Genomic DNA, 26,104 nt, shown 5'->3' on the forward strand with positions numbered 1-26,104 from the left:
AGATTTTTGTGTGATGTCTTCATTAGAAGGCTGTTTCCCAGGCTGTTCCTTCCTTCAGACTGTGCTATATTAGCACTGTGTAGAAAAGGGAAAGTCTACTTTGCAATCTCAGCTAGAAATATTTTAACACAACTAGAGCTTATTTTTATCACGCTTCAATTTCCATAGCTCTTTATTCGAGCCTTATCTTTTCTTTAAATAGAGGCTTTCATCTCAGAGGATCCCAAATACTTCTTGCAGGAGTATTTTGGCAGCTTTTCACTATTGTTTCTTCACAGTCATTGAAGAAAAACCTTGTTTACAGTGAACTAGGAAGGTGTAGTGCAACCATTACACCACCACTGCGCAGCCATCATACGTAGTACTGCGATTGCTTGGATGACTTTGAAAATCTCTTGAGGCTTCTTCTGTGTCAGAGGGGTCACTGTATGTGGTTTTTTTTAAGTTGATTACATCTGCCTTTCTTTCATCTCCAGAACTTTAAAGCCATGGTTTTAAACTTCCATTTTTAACTCTAGTCCTGATTAAAAAAATGTCAAGGGGTTTTGCATCTCCCTTTGGCTTCACTGAGGGTTTGGGGGCTTTAAGACCTCTGGTAGACCACGGTAGTTTTATGTGGAAGGTTTCTTCTGTAGGTATGAAATCAGACACCTTACCTTGAGGCTTCCATACTTAAAAATGTTCTACTTCACTTGCAGCTCGCAAGTATTGATGTTATGTTAGACTGTGCATGAACTGCTGACTGAACGTTTCAAAACAGTCTATGAAAGCCTGAGATGAGAAGAATCGAGTGAAGCGGGAGCTGAAATGGAGCAGTGCTGAGCTTTTTTAAATATTTCAAATAATTGAATCGCTCGAGCAGCAAGCCCTAGGTTTGGGACGGCACGGGTCGAGGAGGAAGCTTATCAAATTTCACAGCCTCTTCAAAATTCTCTTTCAGTTCGGGGTGGGAGGGGGGTAAGGACCAACCCTGTGAGTTTAGATGTTCTCTCAGCCGAGATGGCAAATGTGATAATGTGCTCCAAAATACCTTCTGTGACAGGGCTGGGTGCCTCCCTCCGATTCTGCCTGCAGGAGGAAATTACTTCAAGCAGCCTTTCCCCAGTCTATCATTTATCTGGTGTAAGGGGCGAGAAGGCAGCCTTGGAGAAGCAACTAAAACTCATAGACCTCCTTTCTCCCTCCCCTTTTGTTTCTGTTAGTGACCCCTGACAGGTTGAAACAAGAGGTGATAAATAATTGCAAGGTGACTTGCAGGTTGGCTGTATTTACAAAAGGATATATTTTTTTTTTGTGGTTAGGTAGCTGGTGGTACAAAACGAAGTAATTTCAAGGCATTAGCTATAGAAATATCCCCCTCTCCACATTTTCTCTCCCAGAGAGTTCCATAGCTTCAGTAAGAAGGGAGTAATTGAAGTATCGAGACTCAGTATGGTAGAACAGAAATAGTTTGCTTGTAGCTATTGGTCCGGAAGACCTCGGCCAACGGCACTACAATCAATGCAGTGTTTCATAGGATGAGGTAAAAGGCCACGGAAATCTTTCTTGTTTCCTTGCACCATGAGGCATGAAATCTGATTAGTCTTGTCCTCTTATAATTGTGATTTATGGTCCTAAAGCTGGCAGTATGTTCCCAAAAGACTACCTGTATTCATGATATACAGTGAGTGAGAGTATGCTGAAAAGAGGTTTTCCCAACCTCTCAGAAACTGCTGCAGCAAGAGTACAGGATGGTTCAGGCAGAGCTCATCTGACTTAAGTGAAATCCAGTGTCCTTGGACACCAGCTTCTGAATATTTTCTAGGTGCCCTACAAAACCATCCTCCTAAAGTGCTTATGTCCCCCGTATAGGAAAAGAAAGGTGCTGCCATTGACTGTGGCAGAGAATACAAGCATCTCAGAAGAACAGCTTTTCTGAATACCTAAATTATATATGCAAGTTCAGTGATTAAGTGGACTGAATCCTATGATATAGGCTTAGCTCCCCTCCAGTGTGGCAGTCTGGTCATGAAGGAAAGGATCCCATGGTTCACACATAATAAAATATATAGGATCCCATTTTCCATACCTAATTAAATATATGAGCACAGATAATAAATATACAAATTTTGTGTGTGAGTGTCCAGGTTTGGTAGCTGAAAAAATAACCCTTGAATGTCAATACATGTAGCAATGTCTGGAAAGATGGTTAAATTAGCTAGCATTTAATTGGGGTGCTTGATGGTAACAACTGAAGGTCTAGGTTTTCAAAATAATTTAGAAATAAGGTTGTCTACTGAATTTTTACCATGGTTATTGAGGCAAATTGGGTATTTACTGTGCAAATGGCCACTGTCCATCGGTGGGAAATGGCCTGTCGACTGGAGATAACAAGGGGACCTAACCTTGTAGCCTCTGGCTGGCAAACCATAATTAAAATGCAGTCCCATCTTCTCTGTGGAATGCTGTTTCCAAATGCTCATATTCAAGCCGCATAACCTCATTCATCAGGCATTCCCCTTGCCCGGAGAACAAGTTTCTTTCAAATTGTTAGCTCGCTCTATGGCACTTTACAGAGATCTGCTACGAAGGTCTTTTCGCTCCACGACAAAGGCAGCGGGATCCACGCAAATGGATTGGGGCTGAGGAAGAAGGAAGGAGGTTTTGCCGTACTGTTGGGCGCTGAAAGTCCCCAACAGCTGAGCTTTGTGGTTAAAAAGAGAAAAAGCTTAAGGGAGGGAAGAGAGAGTCTGCTTTATCTTGAGAGGAGCGCAGCTTTATTTCTCTGCTGATTCACATTTCTTTTGAGACCTGCTAATTGCAACATCTCTCAGTAAGTTACTTACAGCAGTACTGCTGGGTAGAAATTGTGATAAATGCATAAACTGTGTCTTATTGATTTTTGTTGACATTTTACATGCTTCTTATGCATTCTAAACCTCCATTCAGTAATTGTCACTATGGTACACACTCCTGGATAATGAGAGCGGAAGAAGTGAATGAAGCAGTTTCTTGACCATTATAAACAATATTATTCAAGGCTCTGTATGGGGTTTCTTGCCTGCCCTCCAGTATATGTCTATTTGTGCTCATCCCCCATTGAATTCGCAAGACAAGAAATGAAAACCCTTGGTGTTATTTCCTCTGTTAATGATAATAACAGAAATGTTTTTAAGAGAGATTACTTTGAGTCTGATGGTAAATTTGGGCCTCTTTAATTTTAGTGCACAGCAGTAATATGGAATCTAGCGGAGGTACTGTAGTTTATTTACCCTTCTACTGCACATTTTGTCTAGATTGCCATACAGAAAGCTGTTTTCTTACATCATTTTCTTTGACAGAAATTTGTTGCTGAATAAGAATAGTATAGCAACACATAGTGTGGCTAAACAATAGTAAGACATCATCAGCTGTTACGTTACCTAAGAAATACGTAGAGTCACAACAGTGCCATGAAGTTTGTGTAAAAGAATTCTGACTTCTGATTTTATGATGCTCACCTATCAGCCAGAGGTACAGAAGCCAGCTTAGGTTCTCTTGTATCAAGGGCCTTTACATGAAAGAGAAAAAAAAAAAAATACCGCATGATGCAAAAATGCATTGACTTTATTTTCATGACTAGATGTAGTGCTTTTCAGTAATGATCAGGCATTGCTTTCTCTTACTGTTGTTTGATTAAAATGTGAATACAGTCTTGACTTGATAATCTTACCAGGTACACACAGAGCAAAAAAGAAAAGGTATTTTATGCCTCAAATTGATTTGCATAAACCAAACAATCTGTTGCTTGTTGGATTGCAAAATGGTTTATTTTGCCCATTGGCCACAGGGGCAACAATATTGTATTTTTGATGCCAGAATGTAGCTTTCATGCATTAGCTCTAAAATGACAATATGCTTTAGCCTCTCAGTGCTTAGATTTGCTTCATTTGGAAATCTTTTAAGTAGTAATAATAATAATGTTTTGAGGAAATTGAGTGGAACACTAAATTATTCTCTGAAACCTAAGTTCAAACTGTGCAAGGCTAAGGGAGCTGAAAATCAATGCACTTTTAAAGTCATTAGAGATCACAAGTGAAATAAGTCTGTGTTGCTTTAGCTAAGCTTTTAGTGTGCCGTGGTATTATTACAAAATCAGCCTGAATCTGCATTAATTTCACAGTCTTTTTCTTTAAGATGCCCAAGGGTGCATGAAGAATAAAATGTAAATCTCAGAAGGCAATGTTTTTATTAGTCAAAAGGGCAGTGAGTCATGCACTAAAAAAGTTGACCTGTACCATGCCCAGTGTACGTATGACTGACAATAGTAAAAGGGTGGAAAAATAGCCCAGGCATTAGCCTACTGGCTTTTCATTACGATTTAAAAGGCTGAGGAGGGAAAAAAATGATTTTTCAGTTATTCATGCACATAGCTTCAGATTTGTTCAAGCTGGTGGTAGCTTTCGTAGGTCAAAGAATTATACTTGTGTCTAGGACTCGGAGAAACAAAAATCTTAAAGATTTTTATTTTTAATCTGTTATTTTCTTAAATGTTGAGATTCCACCTACATTACTCAATTTTGTCTGAGTCTTTTCACACTTAGTCGCAGGCTGCACAGTGGAGTTTTTCTCATGCTTATTTGTACGGTTGTTCTTGGTGCATCACGGAAATATGTGACATTATGGACTCCTTTATTAAGTTCCCAGTTCAGCTGCCAGTGATGCCAGTCATTTTATTCCCTATCCACAGTTTACCTGCACAAAAGCCATAGCAAGCAATTGTTAATGCATGGTCTGAATAGACTAAACTATGCAATCCAAAGTCTACGTAAAAGCCTTACTTATTTCAAACCCTGTGGCTAAAGAACAAAAACAACAACAACAACAAAATTAAAGGAAAAAACCCTTTCTCCTCACCCATCCCCACCTAATTTTTTTTCTTTCATCTATGGTCAGATTAGCAAGTCAGCACTGTCGATAAATAAACTAGAGAAGTTGTTTATTTTTATGTACTACTGAGAACAGTGTCGTCTTGTGGCCGTTCTCGTAGACTGTGTTGGTTTAACAAGCGTCCAACCCTTTTGTCTTGTTGTTTTTTGTCTTTCCTGCTCCCTGTCCCCTTGTTCCCACAGGCTGTGCGTTTGTCACATTTTCTACAAGGGCAATGGCACAGAATGCAATCAAAGCCATGCACCAGTCTCAGACCATGGAGGTACAGTACTGTATCATTTGCCCTTTCTTTGTTTTCTTTGTGCAAATGATTGCGAATGGTAAAGCCATGCTCTCCTGGACCAGATCAGACACATGACAATCACAGATTTAAACTTTTTACCAACTCACTCTACCTGTCTTTGTGAAGTTTATTTTTCTTAATGACCTGAAAGCACACAATAAGGTTGCTGTGTGGTATCCAAACACGGCTCTCGATCCTGTTTTCAGTGGCATTCAGCAGAAAATAAAAATGCCGTGAATACCGCTCCTCAGTCATACTCAGACTATATCTGATGAGTAAATTACCTTTAATTTTAACACACACCCCCCCAAAGAAAAATCTTAGTTTCTTTTAAATAGATTTTTAAGTGTTGTGGTTTGTGCTGCTCTGAGAAAAAGCTCAAGAAATTTACCTGGCCACGCTGAGTTACTAGTGCATGTGTTTTTCTGCAAATAGAATCTCTTTTTAAGTTAATATAATTTCTCCTTCTTCATGTAGCCAATAAAAATGCTAATGATGACAGAGCATATCGAAGTGTGGCACTTCCTGCAGAGCACCGTCGTGGCTGGCCCCTCACAAGCAAAGCTCTTTATTTCCTTCCAAACTGCCTCGACGGCCTCATATTTTATCATGATGAGCAACACAAAACTTTAAACCTGTTCACTAAATGTGACTATAGCTGCAGGCTAACGATCCGTTCATTGGAGTGGTTATCGAATGCCACGGCTTGTCTGGCAATCTCAAAACTTTTTTCAGTCTGTGATTTTTGTCATGGTCTTTCAGAATTTTGCACAAAAAACCGCACAAGTATGAAGTCTTTACTTACTCTGGATCTTCTAGCTTATCATTGGAGAGTGCATGTTATACTGTATTATGTATACTGTATCTTCGTGTAGTGATGATTTTTCTCAGAGGTGGCATTGATGTTATGTGCACTTGTTTCTTTTTTTATTTATTTTTTCACCAGGACCTTTCGATTTTTTTTTTTTCTCAGTGATTTTTCTTTGCAATGCTCTAGTCTCCCAAAGCATGCTGGGTGCTAAACAATCATTATTGCGTCATGTCGTTGAGCTGCTTTGTGTAACGAGCCAAGGGGGGAGACCAGGGGTGGGAGGGTGGACAGAGGAGAAGAAGAAGGAGAAGATAAAAATCATCCCAGTGCATGAAAATGTCACTAACTGTTTCCTGTATACTACAAGTGATGATATCGGCATTGCAAAGCTATTGTCTTTCCAAACATCACGTTTGAATTTGGTTGAGCTTCTTTTATAATCAATGTGTTTTCTTTTCAGTGCAATGCATTTTTAGACCCTGAGTATACAGTTTTAGATGAGAATCTGCCAATGAGATGAGAATAATTGAGATGATCTTTACTAGAAAGCTGTTGTTATACAATCTATGCAGTCTGACAGTATATTGTGAAAAAACTGCCACTTTGAGTCTCTGAAATAATACTCGTAGTAATTTGTCTGCCATGCACTGCTCCATTAATTCAGACCTATATGTTTCGCTGGGTTTGATTCCAAGTAAAAAGGAAATGTTTATTGGTAATACTGTGTTTTACCTATATTTTCCATGTGTTTTAATGTATTTTTCTGTCTAGCAAAATGAATTTTACACAGCTCTACCTCAGAAGATGGTAAAATTAAAGAGATAATACCTCCCAGACAAATTCTCCCATTCTTCTGTTGTATGCAGTACTCCAAAAGAGGCTGCATTTTGATGTGATACTCCTGTTGACATTAATTCTATAGAATAGTTACTCTTGGATCAAAATACCTCTCAAAACCTTTAGAGACGTCATCAATGAGATCCCCAAATTGGCAAGACGATTCCAAATATTTTGCACTTTGAACGTCTGGATCTTTGTGCCAATTGAGCTTAGGCAGAGAGTCCCTTCTTGGAGAGAAGCAGTACACCCTCCAGCTCCGTGGGTGAGGGACTCAATGGAGTCTGTACCTACTGGCTTGACAACACAAAGAAAAGTACGAAGGCAGCACCAGCTGTTGGGAAGAAAATGGCTCTAAATGGGATGGAGATACCATGCCATTGAATGAGGAAGGGAGGTGCACCTTGTGTATGTGCTGGGAGCTTCCTCTCAAGACAGAAAATGGAAAGCATAAAAGAGAAATCACCTTTTATGCAAAAAAAATTTTGCTCGCTTTTGCCAATACTCTTCTAGGAAAAAGTTAACTTGGGTTAGCTAGTGTTAAATCTTGACTCTCAGCCTGAAACAGTGGTCCTTGGACACTTGTTTCATGGTTTTTTGCAAACAAAAGTGGACTTGGGGGACAATATGTAGTACACAATTATGTTTCAACCCAATTACTACAGGGTTTTTTTCTGATTCATTTTCAGTTCTTTGGCACACATCATTGACCAATATGAATTTTCAAAGTGGGCTAAGAAAGAACAATGGGGATGTTAATGTCCAGATGAACAAGGCTGCTAGAATAACGAATTCTCTTACTACTCTTTCAACCTGACTTTCTGACCTGGTTAAATCAACTGATTTTAAAAAGATAATTGCTGCTCTAGAGTTTTTGCTCTTCTGTCTCATTTCTGTGGATTTTTTTTGTTTGTTTAACGCATTCAAATGCAGCACCAGTAGAAGACACTAATTTGTTATCATGGAGTAAATTCGATGCAACAATAACAACCCTTTTCTCATATAGAGCCACTTGCTACATATAATTTCAGTCTTCAGAATGTTTGCTCTCTTGAAAATGATGAAGTAATGAAATATAGAGCAGACAGTGAAAAAATGAATTATAGATTCATAAATTGCAGAGATATTGTTTTTATACAATTTACTGACATTTAAGCATTCATAAATATGATGTCAGCTGTAGTGTTGAGTGCTGAGCTGCTGAACTGAGAACTGAAATAGCCATATAATGTCTCTTGCTTTGAAATTCATTTCTATTTCTTTGGATATAGGCTTGATTCTCCTGTACATCTATGTAGAAGGCAGTAAGTTCTGGTTGTTCTTAGCCCATTGCTACCAATCCTCATATTAAATAGAAACAGCTTGCTTTTTTTATTAGCAAAACCGGAAAAATCTCTCTCACACCCTCTACCTCCTGGCTCCTTTTTCCTTCTTTTTTTTTAAGGGTCTTGTTTTTAATATTAGTATAAAAATCACTAGAGAGAGGTAATTGTGTAACAAGCTGACTCCTTCATAATCTTTATTTGATTGCTGGAGTGGTACGTATCTCCTTTCTTCCTCACTGAAACATTGAGAGACATTTTTTACAATGAAACGCACAGGAAAGGAGTTGGAGGTGGAATAATAAATCACAAGTGATGATTTTCTAAGATAATTCTAAAGGAACAGTATTGATGTGAGATCTTCACACAAGAGATATTATTATTGTGGTTTATTTCATCTGTTGATTGTGAATATTCTTATAATTTGTCCTGGTGTGAGGTTCTTCAGCGAAAAGGTACACGGCTGCTTTTTGTAAATAATAGAGGACAGGAACTTTTCTGAAGATGTTCATAGTGTTGTGAGAGCAGCCATGGGAAGAGTTAGGTTAAGTATAATCCTGCTCCGCATCCCACGCTACACGTTTTGGCTAAAGCGCTGCTGTGTTTTTTGGACTTGAGTCACCTTTCACTCCTACCATTGTATTCAGATTGAAGTTAGACAAGAAATTACTATAACAAAGCATGGCGGGTGGAGGGAAGTTATTCATTGGATCCTATAAAGCTGGAAAACAGTACGAAATGGATTGACAGTTTCTATGACTCACAAAATGCTTGAATTAATTTGAAGAACTGAATCATTGCAGTATATAGTTTTCTCCCTTGATTTGAAAAAATGAAGACTTGAAAGGTTAAAATATGAAAACATTTGTTAGCAAGAAAAAAAAAAATAGAGCGAAAGCAACAGAGACATCTTTCATATTCACGTGTCTCGTTCTCTCAGTGACTTTGCCCAGGAATACCCAACCTGAAGTCCGAGGGAAATATACAGCTTACCTCAAAAATCTATCTGGTCCATGACCTCCTACTTCTTCTCAAGGGTCCCTCAGACATGGGTGAGGAGTAGGCTGCAGACCAGATCTCTAGTTCTTTCTTACAGCTTCCCTATTTCCTAAGGCGCCTCACAGCCCTCCCATATCATGTAACAACAGGCTCGTAGAAGCAGTAGAAGAAATGGTGGCAATCAGGAATGGGCTGCTATCACCAGAACTAGACACTTTTGGTCTGCATCCTGCCCTTTGTTCACATCTCAAGGGTGCTTGATACAAAGCGTGCCTGGGAGCGGACCGCAGGTGGGTGAATTGTCCTAGCAGCATCACCCGTTGTGCTCGCTTCGGACTGGGGGTCCTTGGTATGCCAAGGAGCGGTGACCCGCTGATGATGGGCGCTGAAGTAAATCTGTTGCTCACAGTCTATGTACGTAAGGTACGCAAACCACCTGCACCAAGCGTGCCCGCACAGCCAGACCGTGGCGGCAGGGCGGTGTTGGCTGTGTGATCCCTGGCAGCAGGGAGGTTGGACACCTCTCCCTTTGGCGATGCCTTGAAAACAGACTGCAGACAAAGCGTCACGTCCATCTCATCAGCTGTGAAGCTTAATTAAAGAGGACTGGTACACTTCGCTGTCTCTGGCAGCAATTTTGATAGCTGGAAGGAAAAGAGAGCCTGAGGAACGGTGCTTTATAAAAAGAACTGGGGAATCCACAATTTCTCCATAGCCTCTTTTCCTGAGAAGCTGAAAATCTTAGTCCTTGCAGTCCTACATATGTCAATCACAAAGAGAGGGTGAGCGATCAGATCGTGCCGTTGCCGGTGGCCCTGTGGGACGTGGCTGAGCTCACGATGCGAGTGTGACTTGATGTGATTTAACGCTTCTGTCTTTCCCGATCTGTCTAACCGCAGGGCTGCTCTTCGCCAATCGTGGTGAAGTTTGCCGATACCCAAAAGGACAAGGAGCAGCGGCGTTTGCAGCAGCAGTTGGCACAGCAGATGCAACAGCTCAACACTGCCACTTGGGGAAACCTCACAGGTCTTGGAGGACTCACACCACAATACCTAGCTGTAAGTTCATTTCAGAGGCGGTGGCTGTATTATACTGCATTTGTTTTAGAACCATATGTAAATCAGCTATAGTAAACTCCCTGCAATAAATTGCTAAGTCCTCCAGGATACGTAGCATGTCTTCTTCTATATAAAAAAACTTCTGTATGTTTATCACATGGTCTAAAAATAAATAAGAAGGAATAGAATTTGAATAAACATTTCAAGATGTGTCAGTGCTGTCCAAGGCAAGCATTTAAAGTTTATTCGTGCTGCAAAATAAATTTGATTCCATTAGTTTTATTGTTCTTTTGAATGTTAGAGTCTGGTTTTTATAGCTGGAATAAAATTTAAGTTCTTCCTTAGGGGAGGACAGATGGGCAGCTGAACACTGTAGGGGCCATATCTATATGAGGCAGCCTCTAAACTGGAATGTTGCGGTTCAATCCTCTAATTTTCCACATTTTCATTTGGAAACGGCATTGACTTTAACGCGTGGTCCTGTCAATGCTAAACATGCGTGGTTCATACTAACTTGTACAGAAAGTGAAGACGACAGGGGAAAACCATTTGTTTCTCCTAAATTTAAAGTGGTATTTTCCTTGCTCCGTTTGTCAGATGCGAAACAAATGCTAGCTGCTGCCCCTGTTGGAGAAATCTGAAATCCACAGCCACGTGTCTTAGGTCCTGGGTGGCCAAGAGAGACTCCCCTGCAGCACACTTGAGGGGGAGCCTTTTGAGGCTCTCGAGTTGAGGCGTCTGGTTGAGCAGCTTTTGGATAACTTGGGAGTTCCTGATGGTTCCGAGTTAGACAAATAGATGTGTCCATATATATGTAGTGTGTATGCATAAATACACAATTTGTATGCATACAATGCTTTGGTATAGTGATATAATTATAAAGAGCAATTTACCTGGTAATTAAAAATATATATTAGTACTGAGGTAGGCTAATTAATACTGAGGTAGGCTAAATTGTTGTATACAAATACCAGTCTAATGAGTATCTGTGTGCTTGATTCATAAAGATAATAAAGGAAAAACTGAATTCAAGGGGGTGGGGGAGGATGGACCGTGATTGACAGAGATGAGTTATGGTAACTACTAGACTACAGAGGGTTGTAATTAGTCACGCTATGTTGGTTTAAATAGATTTAACACCTGGTTGTTAAAAAGAATAAATTGATTAATTGTTTTAAAGCAGCAATGTTATTGAGTTTCCCTTGTGTCTCTGTGTTTCTTAATAGAGATTAGACATTAATATGGATTTACAGCATTGACTCTAGGGATGTTCATTCCAACAATAGACAGAAGCAAGAGACTATATAAACGTAAAGGAAAGCATAAATACTCCAAATGTGAAATGATAGCTCATTTTAGTTTTATCTTCATTTGTTACATTAATGTCAGATAGATTGCTGTGTTGTGTTGTTAATTTGCAGCTTCTGCAGCAAGCAACTTCCTCCAGTAACTTGGGTGCCTTCAGCGGCATTCAGCAAATGGCCGGTAAGTTAAAAACCATTTCATTTTGCTCCAGCTATGTTTTGTATTCTTAAGCTATTGAATTCTGTACCTCTAATAATCACATTGTCAGGGGTGGGGGGACGTGTTGTGTGTTAAATGTGGCAGATGTATTGGCAGGGGACAGCTCACAGTTCAACATCAATAGAAACACTTTCTCCCCTCTTTCAGAAACTGAAATTAAACCCAGTGCTCCCAGGTTGTGCAAACAGTTTGTCTTGCATTAGTCACCTGCCATTTGTCCAAAGTAACCAACTGTAAATTGCAGGAGAGCTCTTAGTCCCTGCAGCCGTATCCTACCCTATGAAAAGTGTCAGTAAAGCAACAGCAGGATTACATTCTAATTTCCAGTGAGATTTCTGTGTCCTGAAAAATCAAATTAATGGCAGCCCTCAAACATTTTAATAATAGGTGGTGGGTAAAAATGTTCTGACCTTTTTAATGAAACCCAAGATTACAGGCCTACCTTCAGTATGAATTTTCAGGCTTCTTTTATAATCATGGAAAATTAACTGGGTGCCTTTTTGACTTTGGAACCCTAGTTGACAAAATTACACAACAGAAGATTTTATGTAAAAGTATAATCTTTAGTCTGGAGGAAGAAAGAAAAGGGAAAAAAATATCAAAGTGTGAGTGGATTTGAAAGCCAGCTAGTTGGAGGGTTTCTTAGTAATGAGCTGTGTGCCAGGAGTAACTGATGTGTAGTGATTAGCAAAAGGTCACTCCCACTGTGTGACCTACCATGCTGATACCCTAACTTAACATGATGCTAGAGAAGGCAGCATGTGCAGTAAATCAGAGCACAGATGCACATTATGCCTGCCGCGAGAAACTGTTAAAAAGCGTTTTTTCTTGTTAGAGGAAAAAAAAAAAAGGAAGCACAAAACCCCTAAATTGCTACATTAGTTTATTTTAATCATGAACCCACTGAATCAATGAAATACAACATTGTGCTTGCTTCATCATCACAAAACAAGGGCTAAAATATTCAGAAGTCTTTATGAATACCATTTTCTCACTCTTCTTTTAATCCTGGTCTTTTGCTTCTTCTGGTTCTGCTTTGAATGAATCTTGAAATACTTTAACAAGTATAGATATACCGCACTGTATAGCTATACCCCACAGGTATTCTTTGCTCAATCGTTATATTATGCCATTATTGCAGTGACATCAGAGACTAATGTGAACCTGCTGTCTGACAATATAAATTGGCCTACAGATGACAATATCTCTAAATTATTCTCTCTTCCTCAGACCTGCTGGCAGTTCTTGCTGGTTCTATTATGTTACACTTGCAATCTAGCATTTTTTCATCAAAAAAATGTATCTTAATATGATAAACAGAACAGAGTGGTTCAGTAACAGTTTTATACTTGGCAGTTTTGGAAGTGACTTTGAGCTCAGAGATTGTGTTTTAATGTTTTCGTATTTGGTTAGGTCTACAAAATGAAAGAATTGAGACACCGAGGAAAAATAATGCGATATCCATTGCATTATGTGCTCCTTAGAAGTTTTCTGTTGCCTGTTTCTCACTGTTAGTGTAGATTCAGCTTTGTCTTCAAGAACTGTGTTGAAACTAAGAATTTTAGTCAAGTAATTTCAGGATGGGCTCTCAATCCGGGATGTGATTTATTCTCTGAAAATCATATGGTCTTGAGACTAGTAGAAAGTAATCTTAAGAAATTGTAGTGGCACATCATTGTTACTTGAGGGATACACATTTTCAACCACAGATTAGATTGCTAATGCACTCGTCTATTAATGACTGACTGCCTCTCATGGAAAATATGTAGGTTTTATCTTGTATTCATGTTATCAAAACAGCTTGAATTTTAGTCCTTTCTTTCCCCAAAACATGTTACTCTTAAACCTTTATGTTCAAGGTAAGATTAGTGATACTAAATTTCTCTCCGAGCTGCAGCTCTACATGAAAGTGCCAAAGACTAAGCGCTATTTCATTGTTAGGACTGAGAGCTTATGTCCTCTCCTCAGAAATCATGCAGTACTATGTCATGCAGTGCATCTAGTATTAAAAATTTGTATATTGTGTTTTGTGAAAGGCATAGAAAATACTGCTGTGTCTGCAGCAAGATCTTGCATTACCTGCTGAAGCCATCCTTGAATGTTTGTAAAGGCCTAGAGTTTTTTAAATTCTGTATTCGTTCATTTGACAAAAATGAATCTAATATGTATTTCCATATTGCATATAGCTTGCCTATTAGTATAATATTTCAAGGTGAGGAATAAAATCTAGACACAATTGAATAAGATGCTAAAGAAGATCTGTCATTGCAGCTTGCAAGTTCTTTGAACTTTGTGTTCGAGGGGTCCAGCTTTTATCTTTGAAGTCAATGGGTGTGCTTACCACATAATTCAGACACTAAAAGTTTGATCAAAAGCCACATGAGCCGTTGAAATTTCACTCTTACTTACATGTCAGGGCTCTAGCATCTCTTTTGCGCGTAAGTCTCAATGAAGTCACAGTTTGCTAAATTAAGACTTCTAATACAGCCACCCCCTTGTCCAAAATTAGGGACATTTGGATCTGTAAGTATTTATTTGTACTGCTAAAGCTCATGTTGTCTCTGTACTGAACCGAAAGGACACAGCACACACCCTGCTGTGTATGTGAAGAAATATTTGCCATGCAGTCCTCAGTGTTACTATTTCTTCAATCAAAGCAATTTTCTTTGGTAGCAGGGCAAAGACACAGGTCTTCAGTATGAGGTTTTAAATTCCCTTTCCCTAGTATCACGCCTCAGTCTGGTTAAAGTAGTTTTTATGTGGCAAAAGCAAGGGTTCTTTGGTTTTGTTGAAAGGATTGGGATTTTTAGGCATTTCTGGTTGAAGAGAATTGGAGTTTGTTCGTTTACTTGTTTGTTTGTTTGGGAGCTGAGGATCCAATCCAAAGAAAAATGGGGATTTTTCTCAAGAACTCACTAACATACAGACATTAAACACAGAGCACAGGCTCTAAAAGTGAATGCTGTTCTTGCTGTAGCAGCCCACTGACCCTACTATATGTTCGGTATTGCCTTTGCCCTGTGTTCATAAACCATGTGTGAAGTCCAAGCAAATCATGAAACTGGTTTAACTAAAATTTGTGAGATATTAAAACTTGAGAGACAAAAGGTTGTAGTTTGCCATTTAGCTTTCCAAGCTTAAGGTTCCACACTTGATTCCCCAGTTTAGGTTTTTCTCATTTTTATTGAAAAATGAGATTTTCATGAAATTGTTTTATTTCAGGAGCCAAGCCGAAGAAAACAATGTAATATGTTGAGAGTGGTAATAAATTTGGGAGAGTTGGCAATGCTGCCTTTGGTATTATAGTAATCCCCTCGTCTTGATTACAGGAGCTAACACTACCGTGCCAAACTCTGCTTCACTGTCCTTTGTAAAACATGCAAGCACATCCCATCATCATGTGTATATTTTATAGTGAGCACTTCCTCACTTTTCCTCCCCTCCTCCGATATCTGCTAATGCTAATTTAAAGGCAGTGTTTTCTCTCACATGCCTCTCAAACCTCAGTGTCTAGCCTGTGCTTTGTCTTTGGGGAAGGCTAATAATGTAGATGAATTACATTATGTGATTTGATTGTCTTATTTTAAAAAGACAATGCAAGCTACATTAAGCACTAGCAACCTTTCAAGCAAAAAAGATTCCTCCTTCAAATATATACAAATTGCATGGAAAGCTTAGTTCAAAGGAGATTGATGTCATTTGAACGTTTGCATTGAATTTGGCTGGCGCTGGATCAGGTCCTAAAAGCTGCAGTTATTTAAGCCAACCTGCCTGCTTAAGAAGAACCTGGAAAGTACTATACAGACAGTATAAATGGGGGTTTTATATTACATAGGGTGACTGTAGAAGATTGAAATGTTCAAGAAGATATGATCTATGAAGATTTTCTATTGTCCGTTAATGTAAAATGTTTTGGCAGGAATAAATATTCGCTTATGCAGAAATATTTCTACATGTGTGACCATTCAGGACATAAAAACACATACAGTGCTCATAAAAGACACAAAGGGACTCTCTTAATTTCATTGAACAGACAGCGTATTTTGCTTTCTGAAGTCATGCAGGAGAAGAAATGATGCTTTTGGCTTTTCTTGCTTTGGCTTTCAAATCCCTAAACCCTCTACAGCTGGGACTTTTTATATTTTTCCAATGTATGTTTTTTCCCAGTCCTTTCCAAACTCTCTCACGGTTTGGTTGCATTTTGGGTTGAACTTCTGGCCCTTTCTGAGCCCTGTTCAATCCATTTCACCCTTCTTCTGTTACCCAAGCCAGATTTCCTCCTGTTGCAGAGTCTGTAGGAGCAGATGGGTGAGAGAAACTCTGCGAGGTTCTGCTTTCTGAATATTTTCCTCTAATTGTTGGATTGGCTCAGTGGATCTGGAGGGACCAGTTGGAAGCCAGGACCATCTGCACAAAAGCTCTATACTTTTGCATTGGCCCAAGGATCCTTTATATCCTCTGACTCTTTGGTGGCTTCATTCCAGCAGAGCCATACTGAAGGAGGGCTTCTCCTGCTATGACCTCTTTAGGGATATCGTATTAAAAGTAAAGGTCATTGAGAAACTGTTTCCAACCCAAGGGAGATAGCTGTTTCTTAAAGATAACTGCCAGTTTTGAAAATGTTGACCTCAGGGACTAAAAACATTGAGCTTTTGTAACAGTAATTCCATTGAAAGTCCTACTTAATTTAACCCATACAATTAGCTTTTTTTTTTTGTTAGCTAATAAATTAAACAACTCCATTTAGCATTTTTTGGAGAGGCAGAGTTTGAAAGAAATGAAGCTGCCTTCAATCCACATGTCACTCCTGCGTACAGGAGAAGGAGAGGCACCTTGAGAGGAAAACCAACGCTCGGCAGTTTACAAGACGTGCTTATTGAGGTGTAAAAGTGCATGATGTGGAAGTTTGGCTGAGCCTGGACACAAGATCTGTAGCTCTGGCTGGGCTTTCCATAAACGGCAAAAGGAAGGAGAGGGGCTTTTTATTGCCTTCGTTCCTCTGGGGGTGGAATTCATCCCACCGAACCTCAGCAGTTTGGAAATTAGGCGTCCGGTCTCCCTGTGATGTCAGTGAAGAGGGAATCACTCACAGGCTGCAATTCATCCTACTAAGGGCTGGGGTTAATCTATCTATTTTAGGATCGAATGAATCATCGGCTCGCTTGCTCTCCTTTGACTGTAGCAAGAGCCTGGGCGAGTAACTTTTATTCGGATAAAGTTAGATCAGATGAATCCTTCCCACTAGGACTGGGGAAGTTTCAACTGAGAAAAGAACATTTTTTGCCAGGAATTTGCTTAGAGCATGCATGACTTGAAAATGTGCTGAAATCCTACATGAGTCAACTAGTAACTCTAGCTTTCAGTTAGATTTAAGGACATACTCTTAAAAAACAGGGCAGAATCAAATGTGGACTAAAAAGTTGTTTTCAGGGCTTTGCTAAATCGAACACTAAATGTTCAGGGTACCTTAAGCACTGTTCAGATAAGCAGTTTTTCTAAAGGTAGGTGCAGAGTATATGCGGTTTGATGTAGGTAGCCCTCAGGTCTCCTGTCTATTTTAATTCTTAGAATATTGCTGGAAGAACGTCACTGTCTTTCAGACACAGGCCGTGAAGACTTTACCCCCGTTTTTAACATCAGCATCCAAAATGGCTGATGTCAGTGTTAGCAAATAGTTGCTTTTTGGCCTGGAGATGATAAATTTTACCTTAATCCACGATTTTTAAGCTGCAATCAGGATTTAATTCAGAAGGAATAAATCCTAATAATTGGGAAGGATAAAATTTCCAAAGAAAAGGAAGTCAGGTTAGTGGGAACTGCTTATGGGCTATCCAGATTTGGCTCTGATAATCACCACTGACTTTGAAACTCTCTGTGCATATATTGTAGCCAGTGCCTTCCTTTATTAGGAATTTGTTCAGCAAGCAAATCTCAGCTATTTCCTAATATGATTTTATTGCGGTTTTGGAAACCCAAGAGCTGATGAGGCCTAAGAAGTCTTCAGAAACAGCTCGTGACTCTGTTGCCTCCTCTACAAATACCCAGTAATTCCGAATTTACAGTTATCACAGGAGAAAAGCTGCGGTGACTGAAATGAGGCAAATTGCTTCATTGTATGAAAGTTTGTGTCAGAGGCAGCACAAGAAGTTGTAAAATGTAAATCTCATGCTCTTAAATTTCCCCGTGTTTTCACAGAACTGCATCTGTGACTGTGCAGCACTACAAAAATTTCCTGTGAATGTGCTAATAGGCCTTATGAGAATGTTCTATCACCATCCATCTGTCACTTTTTAACAGGCCTGATTGGCAAGCACTTGTAACAACTGACATCTGTTCTCGCTTATTGATATGTAGATTTATGGTAATTGCTGTGAACAATAAGACACAAAATTACCTAAGGTGAACATTAAATTAAATTTTCATGCCCCTATCCTTATAAATAATTTTTTTTAAATCTTAAGTTTCAAGCAAGGCATACTGTGCATCTGTTTTGTACATAATTTAATTGTTTTTTTAATCTGCCAAATAACAAAATGAAAGTTGAATTTCCTTGCAATCTTGAATATTTGCCAAGCTGATAGCGCATTGGTAAATACATGTTATTAAAAATGGAATCAAACTGTATTGTGATTCTGTTTTTTTTTAATCATTTCCCTTTAATTCCCAACATCGTCTGTATCATGAAGATCAAGAGTTACTCCTTACCCAGAAGTTTTTTTTTTTTCCTCTACAGGGGGATTTTCATTTTTCATGTGCAGCTCTGCCTATGAGGCTGTTCTTCAGTGTTAAGCAATTTGCATTTCTTCAGAGAGAGGTGCATTTGCTGAGTGAGCAGCACTTTCAAATAAAAACGATCTACTCATTTGCGGTCCAGCTCTGTTGCGGGATTTGGGACTGTTTTGAAAAAGCTGTAGGATGTGAAATGTGTGAAGACAGTATGTGAAAAGGGGGAGAATGAGAGAGCAGAGTAGTCCCATAGAACTATACCTTAGCTGAAGTTCAGTTGAACCAAAAATCCCCATGTGAAAGCAAAGTACTGTGGGGGACTTGAGAGCATTTGGTTTCCCTCCTCCAAGTTTGTCCTAGCAAGTGGGATGTTGACGCACTTGACAAGTTGACGGGAGAAACCAATAAAGAGGGAGCAGAGATGGTAAGATGCCTGGGGAACGTGAAACAGTGATGACAGGACTTGTTTTTTACATGTTTGAGCAGACAGAGGATCCTAAAGAGGATGCATATTAAGTGATAAACCTGTTGACACAATCAGCTGTAGAGCGTGCTGGATGACGGCGAGTGCCACGAGCCCTTGCTGACAGTCACATTTTGGGGGCTCAGTTCAGCGGGGCTCTTTGCTGTGCTTCTCTTACGCATGTGTGACAACAGCAAGCAGTCTTTTTTCCTGAAGGCACCGAAGCTGACACCCTATAACATCTGCAGAGCTGGTTTGTGGCCAGTGTCTTTTAGTCACCTCTACAGTAAAACAGACTGGGTGGGGAGACAACTTCGTCACTGCCTAGCTCTTGTTTGTTAATCTTCTTTTGGCATTGAAACTCTTTCGTCAAGTTGATGGGTTCCTCTTGTGCTTCCACAGGAAATGTCCCACTATAAAAAAAAAAAACATTTTTGTGGGATGAGGCAATGCTGGTGTTTGTTTTGCATCCGCACAGGCGCGACGGTGGTTCGTGAGCCCAGAGAGAGCCGTTGTTTGTTCCACTGCCTGTTGACCTTGTTGCCTGCCGTACTTTTCCTTGAGCGCTGTACAGCGTGCGTGTGCTGCCTTCCAGCTTCACAGCCCTCTGTGCTCATAGCCTTCTGCAGCCTTGCATGCACGGGCAATGCTATGCACATAAAATGCAATAAAAAAAGCAGTATTAAATTGCTTCAAAATCCATTTGTGTCTAAACTGAGGTTTGGAGAAAAGTCCGTGCATTTTCTAGAAGCGTGTGGGATTTCATCTAGGTGAAGCTATTTTGCAGTCTCTCCTTTAGTACTGTTCTGTATTTGTTCGCTATTTTTTAATCCTGCCATGTGTGCTGTTTAAAAGTCCAAAGTGGAAACCTCCCCACAGAAGAAATATAAGCTGATTATGACTGATCCTTCTGATGAATAACTAACCAGTGGGTGATAGAAAAACATGCTGCCATGGTGGAGAGCAACCCACTGCTTTCCCAAATCTGTTACAGGATGGCATGAAATACGGCCTCAGTGAAGACCAGCAATGTTTGCTGGACATTCTTTGCTGAATTACTTATACTTCTTATGAAAGAGGAAGGTAAATGATATTTGAGGACCAAATATCAATCCAGGATGAAAATGGATTCCACATCTCATTTTGAGAACCATTGTCTGCTTTGTTTGCAAAGAGCTGGACCCCAGCTTAAGTCTTTTCCACCTCTAAAATCTTGTTTGAAATAATCTGCAGAATCTTACTATCAAAGAAAGAGGATTTTTCAATACAAAAAAATAATTTACACCTGAGGCAAGCAAGTAGGTCAACTGAGTAATTAAAAAAACTAATTTAAAATGATGCTTCCATATCTGAATTTCTATCTGAATTGTACTTTTTGACTGAAAAGTTCTCAAGTTAAACCAGAGTTAGGATTTGAAAACTTATGAATTTCCTTACCATCTCTGGTTTTAGACATTTATTTGTTAATATGATGCTGCTTCCAAAACTTAGGTTTGGACTGATAGTAAAAATAAAAGGTTTTTCAAATATTCAGTCAACTTTTTCTGCTTTAGAAGCTGACCTTGTTCAAGATTTGAGATGTTTTAAGCAGTTTTATTCTATTCATTTGTGTATCCAATATCTAATTCTTTAGTATTTATAAAATGTCCATGTAATTAAGGTACAGTTTTGCCATTTCAGAGTTATCTTTGTATTTTAAGGACTTAAACTTTGCGAGAGCTGGTTTAGAGGACTGACCAAATTGCAACAATGACCCGTGATCACTTTGTTTAGTAGTTACACCTAATTGTCTAGGTTTATAGTGACTTGTGACTAGGGTAGCTTTATTGCATCTTGCAAAATAGTTTGGGTTTGTAGTGTTTGAGAAAAGCCTTATTTTTTAAGGTGATCGTTAGCCTCCAAAAGAAACCTGAAAGAGCATTTTTGGTCACATAATTCCTCCAAGTGTGTTGTGCAGATTCCAGACTACAAAGTGGTGGATCTTAGATCAACAAAAACCTTACTCCTAACATTGTCGTTGTGTCACATGTTCAAAAGCACCAACATCTGAGCTGACTGTGGGCATTTGACTGAGGCACAGAAGTTAGAACCTCAGCCAAGCTAGGTGCTCACCTGAGAGCTGACCTGCTGTCGTGAATGAGTGGTTTGGACCGCTTAAAGAATCATCATCAAAGGTACTACCAAAACTGATTTAATGGGAATTTATAAAAGCACGACTTCACAAAGTTCGATGGCAAGGTTCACTCTATTACTTAATACGTGGATGAAACGTAGAAAGGAAAATCAAGTTAGAATCAAACTAGAATGATTTATACAGAGACTGAAGATGCAAAAGGGTAAGAGAGAAACATACAAAGGAAAATCAAGTTAGAATTGATTTTTCATGATTTGCACAGAGTTTGGAGATGTAAAAAGATAGGGGAGACTCTCACTTTGAGTCACGAGGCTCAGAGAAGACCCCCTTGGTTTCTAAACTCCTGATGGAGCTTAGGTGTGGTTGGATCCACTTCTAGTCCCAGACTGTGTCAGTGGTTTATGTCTAAAGGGATTATGTGTGTAGCAGCAGTCTGAGGTTCATTCACAGTTTGAGGTGAATCACAAGATTTAGCAGAATTTGATCCTTTTAACATTTACAAAGTGATTCAGTAGAATTTACTACAATCACAACAGTGACTTAGTTATAGATTCAAAAGGGCAATATTTATACTATACTTGCTATAGGATACCCAGGTCAAGTCACACGTGCACGCACACAGGCACTAACCTATATACAAACAAAGGTATACCTGTTAAAAATTCCCCTCGAGTTCAGTGAAATATTGATGTCAAATGCCTCGTCATTTTCTCAACGGGCGAAGGGTTGAGCCTCAAGGAGCGAAGGGTATCAGCCCAGGTCCCATCGTCAGCTTTTGGCAACAGTCCTCCCATTTTTGCAAACTGGGGAGTTCGTGAGCTCTGAGAGGCATCCCCCTCAGAGGGAGATGCTGGTCGCAGCCCGCTGCGGTCCAGGAGAGCTCAAAGGGCCTCACTTAGGACCACTGTTTATAGGTTTGGGAGATGATTGACTTTAGCCATCAGCAAATTACCAGAATTCCAGTAGCACTGGTACCATTTCACTTGAGCTACAATCCAGGTAAGAGACGTTCCAAGGCTGACAGGGGATGACTAATTATTCCTGCTCTTGTTCCCTGCCTCAGCCAGGCACTAGGAATTCTTGGTACGGTCAGTGCCGCTCCCCACCTTAGCTGTGCAAGAGTTCCTGGTACGGTCAAGGGACGCTTAACTGCCCAACTCATTATACAAAGGCCAAGGCCTAACAGGAATTCCTGAGATCGTTGAGCGGCCGAGGAGGCGGGGAATGCACCACCTCACCTGCCTGTTGGAACATGCTGTATTTAAATTTAGGGGTTTATTCACAAATAGATGCTTATATCAAAGTTCACCTCACAGTGCCTAATGCTGGGACAGTAAGAATACCTCTTTATGGGGCTTGTTGATTGTACCAACCTGAGTCTGCAACATATGTGTTTAAAAGTAGTATCACTCTCCATTATTGCAGGAGTCCTCAATTCCCAGAAAATACCTCCCCTTCATTGCATTTTTTTTCTTCTCCAACTTACTTACAATGTATTATGTTTAACCTCTTTTTTTTTCATCTTCTACAAGTTGTTATTAAGTTCCCCTGGTTTGAGAAACAAAGGGTGCAGGGAGAAGTTATATCTCTTGTTAGACAAACTAACGTTCAGAAAAAATTGGACAAGTTTCCAGGCACTCAAGCTCTTCTTTGGGTGTTCCCCAAAACTCATGCCATCTTCCCAGCTCTATCACTTGGTCTAAAAAAGGTATTACTCTTCCTACCACCTAACCTTTTGTGCGTACTTATATTATCAGGACTACAAGAACATAGAAAAACTCTTTTAGTATTTTGGTTTTATGCACTTTGTCAGTTCTGTTGAGGTCTCAGGCAGCATGCACTGGTCTCCCTCATGTGTCTGAACCAAAAAGGATGATCTCTCACTGCCAGCCAGACAATGTCTTTCACATCTGTATGTAGACAACCAGTCTGAACATCGCCCCTGTGGGCAGTTGTATTCTTGTTCAGAGGTTCCTGAGAAGGATCCAGTCTGGTTAATGCTAGCACCTAACTTGTATCTGCATTTTAGTCTCTTACTGAAGCAGTTCGCCTTAGAGTAAGTGCCTAAGTATTTGTTCTAGTCCAAGGTAAAAGGTAGGTGTTCTTGAAGGCTTCTAGAGAGACAGACTCCTGTCCCTCTGATTGAAGTCAAATGAATCTCATTTGCTGTTCCTTAATCACCTTTTCCATTTCACATAAATTCTATTTATTGTTGGTCCTTTTTTACCTGCCATTTAAATTAAAGCCTTTCCTATTTAAATGCATCCATTTCTTGAAGGTCCTCATTGAAATGCAGGTATATCTCCCCCACACCTTCTAAAATAATGGAGCAACAGATGACTGAGTAGACTTGATATCACAGTCTAGAACTTATGGCCCGAAAGCCCCTGCCTCAGTGATGGCTCTGTGATCAGACTGATACTAATTTGATGTTCCTAGTTCATATGTGGTTTTAGAAATGAACCATCAAAAGGAAAATCAACACAATTATTGGCTACTGCACAGTGTAGTCTTAGTAGATACATTCAGAGGAGACATGGGAAACAAATTGTATTCATCCCAATTATATGACCCCGTCCTGAATGTGTTTTAAATGTTAGTTATCTTCTTTACACCCCCTGTTGTGTCAGGAAATAGTATTGCACCTGGGCTTCACACAGAGTTTAAATGACTTTTAATTCTACACTTCCCTTGTAGAAGAGGCACAAACCAGGTTTAATTTTCCTGAACCGTGGGCTGGCCCCTTTGCTGTATTCTCTCAACTTCAAGGTAGAGAGGTGAGAGATGCTATTCGGGGACTGTAAGAGGTGGTTTCCAGATTATAGATGTCTTGGGAGTGAAAAGAAGAATTGAATCTCTTGGCAAGGTACATCCCAAGCTCCGTGTCCATTGAAAATAGCTTTTTTTTTTTTTTTTTTTTTTTTTTAAGTACATGTTTTAATTAACCCTATTGCTTCTCCATGCAGGCATGAACGCTTTACAGTTACAGAATTTGGCAACTTTAGCAGCCGCAGCAGCCGCCGCCCAAACCTCAGCTACCACCACCAATGCAAATCCTCTCTCCACAACAACTGGTGCTCTGGGAGCCCTCACAAGTCCTGGTAAGAGCAGAGCTTGCTTTCAAAATACAAACATGAGAATAAATGGGAAGATGTTAGTTAAAACTGTGATTCCATGTGGTGTCTAAATTCTATGCTCATATAAATTCTGAAGACCCTTTTAATAGCTGAATACGTTTTTGTTGCTGTATTTTTAAGCAAATAACTAATTTTTCAAGTGGTCCAATTTGTGCGTGTTCACCTTTCCAGACTCATTTCAGTGGCCATTAAAACCTAACAGACCCATCTTACAAAACTCTATGTGAAAATTACAATTGCATGAGAAACTTAAGCTAAATTTAACTTCAGAAGGAATTCAGAACATGACCAAATTCTTCCCATCCTACAGAAAAATCAGCCACAGTGGTTCTTTTTAATCCCTGAGAGGCTGATTTTTGATTCCCAGCACATCATGCATGTATTGCCTTCACCCATCGTGAATTTTTGTGAAGTCCTTCTTTCTTTTTTTCCTTCTCTTTTTCTTGCTGTAGCCTCAGTTGAGCTTTCTTCTGGTCCTAACTGAGAATACAGTTACAAAAGTGATATCAGATGTACAAGGAATACACAGCCAGATTCTGACTTCCTTACACTAAGCAGAAGACAGATTTATGGGGGAATAAGGGACAGGATAAGAGGTGATGGTGCCTCCATGACCACCATGTAGACTTTCAACCATGCATGTCTGATGTCTGCAAAATCCTAGAGAGAAATCAGGCCAAATCCAGAGTTCAGTAACACTTCAGCATCTCCGGAATCCACAGAGAGAGATGTTGATTCAGTGTAGTTACTCCGGATTTACAGTGATGTAGCTAAGTCAAGAATCCGGCCGCTTATCTTTACATAAAGGCTGCAGGGTGTAATTATTTGCATCATGAAGTGTGTTTATTGCTGTTCTAAAAAACATTCATATTATTTTAGACACCACTAAAGAACATTTGTGTTTAATCTTGTTTAAGTGTGTATTTATTCCCCATGAAAAAGTAATTCATGGCAGACGGTTTGATCTCATCAGTAAGGAAAACAGTCTTCACTGCACAATAGAACTGGGACTGAGTGTGGTGCCGGGTGTTAAAACTGGCCAATGCTTTCCGTTATATTACAGTTTTATTGTTTGTTTGGGGGAGAGCTTAAATGGAAGGCAGCTTGGCTAATACTAAGTTTGTGCAGAATTTTCCTCTTTCTGGTGTGAGCCTCATCTCGACCTAAAAATCATATTCATTCACAACATCTCTGAGAAGCAGGGTGGGTGAAAATAATTTTGGTTTGCTGACATATTCTTTTTCAAACCTGAGCAATCTCTTCCCTCCGTCCCGGAGCTGGGGCACTTTGCAAAAGGCTAGTAGTCTCAGTGTCAATGTTTCTGCGGTACTCCTGTCTAAATGTCACCCGTTTATAGAAGCGGAAATGTTGCATTTCATGCATGCTCTGTAATATCTCTGCAGTTTAGCAGTTAAATGTCTGAGTAGCCTGTCCTCCCAAAGCGTGCTCAGCATTTCTTGGGCCATACTGACAAAACTTCTCAGGGCAACTCAAGGTACTGCACTGCAGTGCAGAGGGGCTGGAAATGAACTTTCCTTATTGTTGCTGCTCTGCAGCGAAGTGGCACCAGAACCTCAGGCAGCAGTGTGTTTCTCTCGTGTTCTTTGTCTTGCCATGTTAGCACAGGACTCAGATTCATCCTTAAGGTCCACATTTTCCTCTCTCTCTCTCCAACACAATTTTCTTATCCAGCCTGGCTGACTTGCTGTTCCCTCTTTTAACCTGGTGTTGAGGCTCCTTGAGTACCTGGAAGGTGGTTTCGTCTGATGTCCAAGTCTGCAGAGGCACATGGTTAGAAAGGTGCTTCAGCTGGGCTGGGCAGATACTTCTTTGGGATAACCGGAGCTTAGTATTGCTCAGGGTGGTATTGAAGAGCAGATATCAAGGTTTTTCCAAGGAGAT

The 26,104-nt window shown here is 39.8% G+C and overlaps 1 protein-coding gene across 13 annotated transcripts in view; it reads left to right on the forward strand.

Moving 5' to 3' along the window:
• Positions 1–26,104, forward strand: part of CELF2 (CUGBP Elav-like family member 2) — a 379,996-nt gene that overhangs the window by 311,606 nt on the left and 42,286 nt on the right. For all 13 annotated transcript variants that reach the window (XM_030016268.2, XM_030016264.2, XM_030016265.2 and 10 more), the window contains 4 exons: positions 5,091–5,170; positions 10,060–10,218; positions 11,640–11,703; positions 24,032–24,166. In XM_030016268.2, the coding sequence (XP_029872128.1) occupies positions 5,091–5,170; positions 10,060–10,218; positions 11,640–11,703; positions 24,032–24,166 (438 nt within the window). The remainder of the gene's footprint in view (positions 1–5,090; positions 5,171–10,059; positions 10,219–11,639; positions 11,704–24,031; positions 24,167–26,104) is intronic.

Source organism: Aquila chrysaetos, chromosome 5, assembly GCF_900496995.4.
Source record: "Aquila chrysaetos chrysaetos chromosome 5, bAquChr1.4, whole genome shotgun sequence".
NCBI lineage: Eukaryota > Metazoa > Chordata > Aves > Accipitriformes > Accipitridae > Aquila > Aquila chrysaetos.